The sequence below is a fragment of the Otolemur garnettii genome, unplaced genomic scaffold (assembly GCF_000181295.1).
Source record: "Otolemur garnettii isolate 467f Iridium unplaced genomic scaffold, OtoGar3 scaffold00020, whole genome shotgun sequence".
NCBI classification, from domain to species: Eukaryota; Metazoa; Chordata; class Mammalia; order Primates; family Galagidae; genus Otolemur; species Otolemur garnettii.
This window is the reverse complement of record NW_003852415.1, coordinates 16,707,502-16,719,124: the sequence shown is the minus strand read 5'-3', so window position 1 is coordinate 16,719,124 and position 11,623 is coordinate 16,707,502. Positions and strand designations below refer to the sequence as shown.

Below are 11,623 nucleotides of genomic sequence, written 5' to 3'. Positions count from 1 at the left end.
GAGCCCAGGAGTTGGAGGTTGCTGTGAGCGTGATGCCATGGCATTCTACCCCGGGAGATAGCTTGAGGCTCCGTCTCAAAAAAAAAAAAAAAAAAATGAGCAAAAGACATACTGAACAGAAACTTTTCAAAAGAAGATAGACAAGTGACCAATGAACATGTGAATAAATGTTCAAAGTCATAATCATCAGGGAAATGTAAATGAAAACCATGAGATATCACCTTATACCTATTAGAATGGCTTCTGTTGAAGTATTCACAAACAACAGCTGGTGTGGATACAGAGATAAAGAAACGCTTCAACACTATCGGTGGGACTAAAAATTCATATAAATTTTTACCGCTATGGAAAACAGTATCCCAGTTCCTTAAAGAAGTAAAAATAGACCTACCATTTGATCCAGCAATCCCACTTCTGGGTATTTACTCAAAGTAAAATAAGTAATTTATCAATAAGATACCTATACTCAAATGTTTATTGTAGCACATTTCACAGTCACAAAATGTTGAATCAACCCAAGTGCCCATCAATTCATGAGTGGATTAACAAAATGTGGTAAATGTATGAAGAAGAATGTATGAAGAAGGACTTTATGAAGAAGGATGACTTAATGCCTTTTACAACAATTGGGGTAGAACATGGAGACCATTATCCTCAGTGAAGGATCTAAAAAAGGAGAAAAATACCACATGCACTCGCGGTTAACTTGTAAGTAACTGATGAGCATGCATGTGCACAGAGGAAAGTAAACTCAGTGTTTTTTTTTTGTTTATTTTTTGTTTTTAGGATACATTAAAATTTGGTTTAATAATTCTTTGCAGCAAAAAAAAAAAAATCACATTTGTAGTGAACGAACAACAAACATTTTTACTGCAATAGTAGGCTATTATTTTTAACTATCACCCCATGAATTCATAGAGAAGAGGTTCCAGTAGCTCAGGGAGGCACCTTACCATTGAATGTGACAAAGCGTTGGTTGACTTCTGAATTCATGGGAAATAGGTTCCAGCACCTTGTATCACTGTTACATGGGGTCTAATTGGTTATCCTGTGTGCTATGCTATACACCTATTATGCCATGAGCTCATGGGGAATAAATAAGTTGTTGCACCTAAAAGCGTGGGTCCACTGGTACTCCTGTGTGCTATGTTATATGCTTATTATGCCATGAATTCATAGGGAATGGGTTCCGGAGCTCAGGCTCCTTTCCGTTGGTTCTCACAAAGTGGGCTTCTCTGGGTGGAGCAGGCTGGCGCTTCAGTTGAACCCAGGCACCTTTCACTTTGGCTTCCTTCTTTTTCTGATCATTTTCCTTCACGTTTCGGGAAGCTATCTTGGCTCTTAGAGTGCTTAATATGCTCAATACCAACATTAATCCTCTTGGCAAGAATCTTGCCCTTAATTTGTTTGTTTACAACAATGCCAACAGCATGTGGGGTAACATTATAGGCTCTTCCAGTTTTGCCATGGTAACATTTGTGTGGCATGCCTTTTTGAACAGAACCCATTCCCTTGATGTCTACAATATCACCTTTCTTGTAGATTAGCATGTATGTGGCCAAAGAAACAACTTCATGTTTTCTAAAAGGCCTAGAGAACATGTATTGGGTGCCTCTCCTCTTTCCCTTTGTGTTTGTCATTTTGGTGAATTACTGGAAGATGGCGTCTCCCATAAACTCAGTGTTAATCAAGCAAGGCGGACAGAGGAAGAGATGGTCAAAAAGTTACCGAATTGGTACAATGAACACTCTCTGGATGATAGGCACACTTACAGTCCTGACTCCAGTGTAACAAAATTAATGTATGTAACCAAAATATTTGTGACTCTATAATATTTTGAAACTTAAAAAAAAATACATTTACCTAATGATGGTCACTTGTGTTAAGTTTTTGCCTATTATGAATAAAACTGCTATGAACACTATGTACAAAAATGAAATATACTTTAAATATTATGATATAATGGATTAAAGGGCGAAAACATATATTATGCAAACACTAATCAAATGAATGCAGTAATAGATGTACTAATATCTGATATAGTTGGCATATTATTACCCTCCAGATCTCAGGTTGAAATTTGATCCCCAGTGTTGGAGATGGGCTTAAGGCAAGGTGTTTGAGTCACAAGGATGATCCCTCATGGACGGCTTAGCACAGGCTTTGCCAGAATGAATGAGTTCTCACTATTTTTTCCTGCGAGAACTGATTGTTTAAAAGACCCTAACACTTGCCTCTCCTCTCTCTCTTTCTTCTTCTCTTACCTTGTGATGCCTGCTTCCCTTCTCCTTCCAAGTGGAAGCTTCCTGAAGCCCTCATCAGAAGCGTATGGTGGTGCCATGCTTTATTTGGTTCACAGTTCTTCACAACCTGTAAAACCGTGAGCCAAATAAACCTCATTTCTTTATAAACCACACAGCCTCAGGTATTCCTTTATAGCAGCACAGAATGGACTAAGACAATATCAGACAAAGTAGGTTTCTGAGCCAAGAGGTCCATCCACCAAAAGGATATAACAGTTCTAAAAGTTTATGTACCTAATAACAAAGCCTTAAAATACATGAAGCAAAAACTGATAGAATGTCAAGGAGAAATAAGTGGATGGATAGTCATGCTTGAAGACTTCAATGCTCATGTTTCAATAAATGATAGAGGAAGTAGACAGATGATCAGTAAGGATACAGAAGCCTTGAGATGACATAGTATACCAACTTGACCTAACTGAGATTTATGTGACATTACACCCAACAACAGCAGAATATATATTCTTTTCAAGTATAACATTTACCAAGATTGACCATATTCTGAGCCAGAAAGAAGTTTCAACAACATCTGAAGAGTTCAAGGTATGTTCTCTAACTTTTGTCAGAGGTCCTGAAGACTACCCCCTGGTTATTTATTTATTTAGTTATTTATTTTTGAGACAGAGCCTCAAGCTGTTGCCCTGGGTAGAGTGCTATGGCATCACAGCTCACAGCAACCCCCAGCTCCTGGGCTCAAGTGATTCTCCTGCCTCTGCCTCCCCAGTAGCTGGGACTACAGGCGCCCACCATGACGCCTGGCTATTTTGTTGTTGTTGTTGTTGTTGCAACCTCATTGTTGTTTGGCGGGCCCGGCTGGATTCGAACCTGCCAGCTCAGATGTGTGTGGCTGGCACCTTAGCCACTTGAGCCACAGGTACTGAGCCTACCCCCTGGTTATTGATTTACTAGAAAAGACTCTCATAACTCAAAAAAAAACCTGTTTATTCTTGTGGTTATAGTTTATTACAGCAAATGGATACAGATTAAAATCAGTAAAGGCAATAGGCACATAATGCAGGAGAGATCAGGCCCAAGCTTCCAGTTGTTTTCTTTCAGTGTGGTCTTACATTCATAGCTTAATTGTCCCAGCAACGAAATATGACAACCGTAAGGAGTATAGCCAGTCAAGGAAGTTCACCTGAGCCCCTTTGATGTCCAAAGTCAGTCACATCAGGGAGCAACCACATGACTGACCTTAATTACTCAGTCTCGCCCTCTCTAGAGATCAAAATGATGAAGCATGTCCTCAGTCTTCTACCATAAATCACGTTGTTACCTTAAACTATCTGCTGTGGCCCAAGACCCTAGATAAACAAAGACACCTCTGTCAGGAAGGACATTCCAAGGGCTTAAATGTTATCTTCCAGGAGGTGGGTAAGGGCTAGTTCTTTCTTTGAAATATACAGGGTTTGAACATTCCAAGCATCTGAGTCAATACTTTACTGCACAAATCATGATGGAAATAATTTAGCAAGCCAAAAAGAAAGATCCTTGGGGCTCAGTGCCTGTGGTTCAAGTGGCTAAGGCGCCAGCCACATATACCTAAGGTTGCGGGTTCGAATCCAGCCCTGGCCCGCCAAACAACAATGACGGCTGCCAAAAAATAGCTGGGTGTTGTGGCAGGTGCCTGTGGTCCCAGCTACTTGGGAGGCTGAGGCAGGAGACTAGCTTGAGCCCAGGAGTTGGAGGTTGCTGTGAGCTGTGATGCCACGACACTCTACCCAGGGGGACAGCTTGAGGCTCTGTCTCAAAAAAAAAAGAAAGAAAGAAAGAAAGATCCTTGGAAAAATCTCTAAATATTTGGAAACCAACACACCACACTTTTTTTTTTTTTGAGTCAGAGTCTCATTATGTCACCTGCAGTAGAGTGCTGTGGCATACATAACAGCTCACAGCAACCTCAACCTCTTGGGCTTAAACCATTCCTCAGCCTCAGCCTCCTGGGTAGCTGGGACAACAGGCACCCACCACAGCGCCCGGCTTTTTTGTTGTTGTTGTAGTTGTCATTGTTGTTTAGCAAGCCTGGGCTGGGTTCCAGTCCGCCGGCCTTGGTGTATGTGGCTGGCGCCCTAACCTCTGAACTACAGGTGCTGAGCCAGAAACTAACACAGTTTTAAAGAATAAATCAAAAGATAATGAGAAAAAATTATGAAATAAATGAAAATAAAAGTACAACATATCAAAATTTATAGGATACTACTAAAGCAGTATGTAGGGAGCATACTACATTTCCTATATTAGGAAAGAAAGAATTTAGCTCTCACCTCTAGAAACTAGAATAAGAAGTACAAATTAATAATAAAGGAAATAATAAGATCAGAGTGGAAATAAATAGGAAACATAAAAACAATAAAGAAAAATCAGTGAAACCAAAATCAATGAAATCAAAAACATATCTCTTTCCTGAGAATTCCAGTAAAACTGATAACTCTCTAGCCAGACTGATCAGGAAAAAAGACACAAATTGCCAATATCAGGAATGAGAGAGGTGCCATCTATTAGAGATTCTAGATATTAAAGGATTATGGAATATTACTAACTCTATGCTAACAAATTTGACAACTCAGAAGAAATGAACAAACTACTTGAAAGATAAACTACCAAACCTCACCCAAGAAGAAAGAGATAATCTGAATAACCCTATAAAGTAAATTGAATTTGTAATTAAAAAGCTTCCCACAAAGAAAATTTGAGTTCCAGATGGCTTCACTGGTGAATTATATAAAACATTTAAGGACAAAATAATACCAGTTCTACAGAGACTCTGCCAGCAAATTGAAGGAGAGGGAATACTTTTTAAGACATTTTATGAAGTTAGCATTTACCCTGATATCAAAACCAGACATTGAGACATTACAGGGAAACTACAGACAAGCATTCCTTGGGAACACAGATGAAAAATTCTAAGCCAAATTTTAGCAGATCAAATATAAAAATATAAAAAAGGATAATTCATCATGGCCAAGTGGAGTTTATGCCAGGAAAGGAAGGTTTGTTTAACGTTTGAAAATCATGCAATGTAATTCATCACATTAAAAATCTAAAAATGAAGAAGTTATATGATTATCCCAGTGGATGTGGGAAAAAGGATTTGGGAAGATCCAACATTTACTCTTGGTATAAACTCTCAGCAAGTTTGTTGTAGAAGAGACCTTCTTCAGCTTAGTAAAATTCATCTATGAAAAATTTAACAGTTAATATGAAACTTACAATTTGAAAGACTAAATGCTTTCTCTCAATTTTTCTCTTTCCTTATTCTTAATACTAGGAATTAGGTAAGGATTTCTACTCTTACCAATTCAGCATTGTACTAGAGATTTTTGACAATGTAATAGGCAATAAATAGAAATTAAAGGCCTCCAGATTGGAAAGGAGGAAGTAAACTGTCTTTACTTACAAACAACATATCCTAAGACCGTTTCCCAGACCGCTAAAGCAATGTTTTAAAATTAAGCCTCATGAAAAATAACTTACCTAGTTTTTGTGTGTGTGTGTGTGTTTTTTTTTTAGGACTTTGTTTAGAGAAGTTGCCTATTTCGTCTTCTACCAGTAATCTCCATGTGGACTGGGAACAGGATGTCATCACCTGTTATGAGAAGGCAGGGGACATAGCTCTCCTGTACCTCCAAGAGATAGAAAGGGTAAGTAAGGACCAAGTGATTGTTCTAGTTTATAATTTTTTTTTCAAAATTATAGACAACTATAGTCAACTACTGGAAAGCCTTCCACTTGTCTGCCTCCGAGTGCAAAGCTTTACCTTATGTTCCTTAATGTTATGGGGAAGATGGTAGCGATTGTGGTACCTTGTGAAAAACAGATGGTTCGGTGTTTGTGAAGCATTATTACATCCTCTGAGCATGGTAATAGAAATAATAGTGTGCATCTGTTTATACCCTCAGCACCCCGAAGCTGGTTAATCATTCCCATTGTCCTAAGCAAAATGGGTTGACTGTATGCCAACATCTGTTTATCTGAGGTTTGGAAAAGGTCTGCTGGGGACTTCGACTGACTTGAGCAGGTTATGTAACCCCTGAGACTTCCAGGGATGGTTTTCTCCCAGCCGTCAGTGGTTTGCCTGTGGTGTGGGATATGGAAACCAGATGCTGACAAGAGGGCCATGGAACAGAGAGCCAATGAGCCTGAGGCTCTGCGGTCCTAACCTCGGGCAAAGGAGGCTGGGTCTGGACAGGCAAGGGAGGTGTGGGGTAACTTTGTTTAGAAGGAGTCCTGGCTTTTAGTTTTGCTCTTTAGTAAGTTTCCTCACTCTCAGCCTCAATTTTGCCCTTTGTAAAAAAGCATAATACATGGGTCACTATGAAAGTTTTGAGACAGACCATGTTATGGCCTATTATTTCATTTCCAGAAACAGAGTTAATAGCATCTGTTTTGATGCTATTGAATAAGTTATTATTCATTAATTATTTCATTTCCAGAAACAGAGTTAATAGCATCCTTTTTGATTCACCTATGCAAGTTTTAACTTACTTGGCTGATCAGTATTGCTGGGAGGGCTTGTTTCCATCCTCACAGATTTTACTTTTCTTGATTTTTGTGTATCTCAAAAGTTTCATAATGACCCACATAACACTCACTACTTCATGGAGTTTTGTGGGGATTACGTAAGGTCATGTGAATAAAGGCATTTATCCCAGACTTGGAAACATATTGGATTCTTGGTATTTTTATTAGTAACAATAGCTCCTCGCAGCTGCTCCTCCTAGCCAAGTTTCCTGGAGTTCTAACCAAGGCCGGATGCTGATGTTAACCACAGAGGTGTACCTGTGAGATTGTTTGATATGATTTCAAATCCTGTGAGACTTTGGAAGTGACCAGAAGCCTTGTTTTCCATCAATTTCCTGGGCTGTCGGTTTCCATAAGGATGAGAATAGACAGGGACTACTGAAGTCTTGGTGCTTTAATATCTTATAAATGTATAGACTGGAAGTAATTTTTTTCATAAATCAATTTGTAGTATGTTGGTCTTTTCGATGAGGATCTGAATTGCCTTTTCAGGAGGCAGACAGAGTTGAATGAGAATCACAAAAGAAGAAAAGAGAGAATGATGGGAGTAGAATTTGTCCTGGGCTTAACCAGAATGCTATAAGCATGGCTTATGGTATCTGGGAATTAAGGAAGTTATTTGGCTGTCTTCTCAAAGTGCTATTCTATCAGAAGGTTGCTAGGAGAAGGAAATTTTTTTTTTACTATTTGGAATTTATGATAATGCTCTTTAGAGAAATGATCATGCAGGCCGCTTTTAAAATCCACATTTTTTCCACTGTCTGCCTCTGTGATGGCCAATCTTAGCAGTGGAGAAGTCTGCTTATCCTTATCCCAGCTAAGCTGTTCTTGCTGACTGTGTACCACTGGCCACTTATGGGCCCTTGTCCGGCAGCTTACTTTCTGTTGTCCAGCCCTTTCGTGTTGGAACTGCCTTCTCCTGACTGGGAGAAAGGAGGTTCATCTTTACTGTCTTTAATGATGCAGGAATTGGCAGTTCTGGATATCCCTCCTGTTGTGTTCATTCATAACTAACTACCCATTCACTGTTGCATTCTTCAAGCTGGACTGTCAAGGAGGCTCATAGAATTTAAAATAAGTCCTTTTTTTTTTCTTTGCAGAAGGAAATGATGATCATAGGATGTTAGATTTTGCGAAGAAAGTTGAGGCCCAGAAAGGGAGGCCAAGGACACACAGGAATTTAGGCCAAAGCTCATTTTGGAACTCAACTCACCTGGCACCTAGTTCTGTGCTGACTCAGTTCATTCTCTGCGGCCACTGCAAGCAGATATAGAACGCTGTCATTTCCCCCACACCCTTATCTATAGAAAGTGCTCAACAAGTACAGTAATTGACCGAACAAACTGTAGCTTCTAGTAGCATGGGGGGAGTAGCTTCTTTGGCTTAGGGTTAAAGTTCAGCACATGTAGATGAGTTTCAAATTTCTTTTTTATTTATTTATTTATTTATTTATCTTGAGATGGAGCCTCAAGCTGTCCCCCTGGGTAGAGTGCCATGGCATCACAGCTCATAGCAACCTCCAACTCCTAGGCTCAAGCGAGTCTCCTGCCTCAGCCTCCCAAGTAGCTGGGACCATAGGCGCCCGCCACAACGCCTGGCTATTTTTTGGTTGCAGCCATCATTGTTGTTTGGCAGGCCCAGGCTGGGGATTCGAACCCGCCACCTTAGGTGTACGTGTCTGGCGCCTTAGCCACTTGAGCCACAGGCCCCGAGCCGAGTTTCAAATTTCTAGCTCTGATTTTTCCACATGACTTTTCCTGTATGGGAAGCCATTTTGAACCTCCCTAGATTTCAGCAGGTTGGGATATTAGCCATGAGAGGGTTCAAATCAAGTAAACAGTGGTGAAGGGCAGTGCCTCCTTAGAAAGGGGGGTGACCTTGCCTTCCCTTCGAGGCAGCAGAGTGCTCTGGTGAAGCATTGGGATCCTGGCCTTGCCACTTCTTAGCTGTGGGCCTTTGGGTAAATTACTCAACCTCTTTGCACCTTAGGGTCCTCATTGAAAAAATAGCAATAATAACACCCATAAGACTGTTGTAGGGATAAGCTGGGTTTATCATGTACTTCCCAGTAAGTACATTGTTAGTACACAGTGAGTGTCAGTTTTGTTGTTATCACCTGTTCATGTGTCACCTGGCTGTGAATCCTCCCAAACCTTAGATGACTTTTGACATTTCAATAAAAACCTGAAATATTACAAACATACTTTTTAAAACGTTAAAGAATTTTTCGCAGAGTGTAAATGGAATCATTTTTTTCAGAAGAATTGCTAATGGAACAGTATTTTGCCTGGGGTCCCTATATCTGGGGTCTGGACTTTTATTAACTCCTGATTGTTTGATGCTGGCCCAGTTATTTATGTCTGTATGCATTGGCTTTCCATTTTCATGGAGGGCTAATTGTGCCTGATTTCCTGGCACTAGAAAACCAGCGTTCACTGATTTTTTCATAAATCACCAGCATGTGCTAGGCAGAAATAGGAGCTTTCCATGTGTTCTTCCCCCTTGTTCCAGATGTGGAGGCGAGGCCAAAGAAAATGTGAATAAACGAAAGCTGTGCGCACTATAAATATTTTTGTTTAGTGTTGTCCTTGTCATATTAGGGCTACAGAGACATTTACTAATAATCTTCTCTGATAGTTTGTTTGCTGCAGGGGAATAAAAGATATAGTACTTCTAAATTGTACATATAAAAGAATTTCATCAGATGAATCAAATCAGAGCAGGTAAAATTAGAAATGACTTTAGATGGCCTTGATTGGTTTATCTTCAGATGGTGGCATTATGCCAACAGTAAATAAAGTTAACTGTTCTGCATGGAGCTTCTAGTGGTGCAGTGGTAGGAATAAAGATGACTTCACCCTTGGTTATCATAGTATGAGCCCTGCTTTTGGCAAATGAAATCATCCTGTCTCTGTCCTTAGCGTGCATCAGCCAACCAGCTGGTTAGGGCTTTCTTGAGCAGGAGCAGTGCCAGGGTGGAACTTTACCTTCTGCTGACAGTTCATTTCTTTACACTCTATTTTAGAAAAGAATTTAATGCTAAATTATGGGTACCTATAACTTTTTATTAGCTATGTCAGTGATAGTTTCTAGAAAAAAATACTAGATCTCCAAATATTGTAGTGCTCAGCCCAGATTTCCTGTTTACCAAGGACCTGGTCACTGGGCCACATGGTCATGCTTGAATTGATTGTGTTCTCCCAACAAGAGGAACTTGCAATGACATAGGTGAGGTGATGGATCCAGAACTGGATTAGGTGAAGGTTACCGTGGGTCTTGAATTCAAACCAGCTGTCCTTGGAAAGGCACTCAGAGCTGCTGTTGACCAAGGCATAGTGTGATTTTAGACGTCTGAGTGGCTGCACTTTTGGCTTTAAAATGTGAAACAATGAAGGAAACCAGATTCTTCCTTCCTTTCCCCATTCGTCCCTGCCTTTTCACTCAGGTAGGAGCAGCAGGTGACAGTTCATGGCTTAAGTAGTTTCCTTAAAAAATTTTCTAGAGACTGACTGACCAGGCCATGTGCTTCTGCTCTAGGTACCTCTGACCTTGAGCCTTTAACCTGATTGACTGGAGTAGAGGCTGTCACACACACTTAAAACCGAGTTAGGAAAGTCTGGAAACCGGAAGGGAAAGGAGCAGTCACTTGTTTTTATTTTGTATATTTTCTATCACTCTTTGCCTTCATAATCTGATAAGCAATAAAGGGTTTTTGTCTAGTGTCTTCTATCTTTGGCAGTATGGGAGAGTAGTGGTTGCTTTGCAGTCTTGAAAGAGCTGTTCTTGTTTTTTTTTAGAGACAGAGTCTCACTTTATTGCCCTAGGTAGAGTGCCGTGGCGTCACAGCTTACAGCAACCTTCAGCTCTTGAGCTTAGGCGATTCTCTTGCCTCAGCTTCCCAAGTAGCTGGGACTACAGGTGCCCACCACAATGCCCGGCTATTTTTTGTTGCAGTTTAGCCAGGGCTGGGTTTGAACCTGCCACCCTTGGTATATGGAGCCAGCACCCAACCCACTGAGTCACAGGCGCTGCCCGAAAGAGCTATTCTTGTATAAAAATTATTTTGCTGACGTGCTAGGGGAAATTGTACCTTGCTAGTTTAGTTTGTATCATTTTTTGATTACCAGTGAGGTTGAAAAATTTTCCATGTATTTGCTTACTAGTTATTTTTTTCTTTAAAAAAACCCCAGCATTATTGAGATATAGTACATTACCATATGATGCACCCATTTACATTGTACAGTCCAGTGTTTTTTGTTTGTTTCTTTTTTGAGACAGGGTCTCAGTCTTGTTCTGTTGCCTGGGCTGGAGTGCATTGGGGTGATCATAGCTCACTGCAACTGCAACTCCTGTGCTCAGGTGATCCTCCTGCCTCAGCCTTCCAAGTAGTGAGAACTACAAGTGTCTGCCACCATGCCTGGATAATTTTTAATTGTTTAATTTTTTGTAGAGATGGGGATCTCAATATGTTGCTCAGGCTGATCTCAAACTCCAGGCCTAAAGTGATCCTCCTGCTTTGGCCTCCCAAAGTACTAGGATTACAGGCCTGAGCCACTGCACCCAGTCAGTTCACTGATTTTTAATATATTTGCAGAATCACCACCACCAGTATTTAATTTGAGAACATTTTCATCATCCCAAAAAGAAACACTGTGCCCATTGGCAGTCATTCCTCATTTTACATCTAGTTTCCCCAGCCCAAAGCACCTACTAATCTATTTTCTGTCTCTATTGATTTACATATTCTAGATATTTAATATAAATAGAATAATATAATATATGATCTTTTTTTTTTTTTT

The 11,623-nt window shown here is 40.2% G+C and overlaps 1 protein-coding gene across 2 annotated transcripts in view; it reads left to right on the top strand.

Annotated features, from left to right (window-relative positions):
- The window catches only part of TTC7B (tetratricopeptide repeat domain 7B), a 256,341-nt gene that overhangs the window by 54,997 nt on the left and 189,721 nt on the right, over positions 1-11,623 (top strand). For both annotated transcript variants that reach the window (XM_003786986.3, XM_023511573.1), the window contains one exon: positions 5,814-5,944. In XM_003786986.3, coding sequence (XP_003787034.3) covers positions 5,814-5,944 — 131 coding nt within the window. The remainder of the gene's footprint in view (positions 1-5,813; positions 5,945-11,623) is intronic.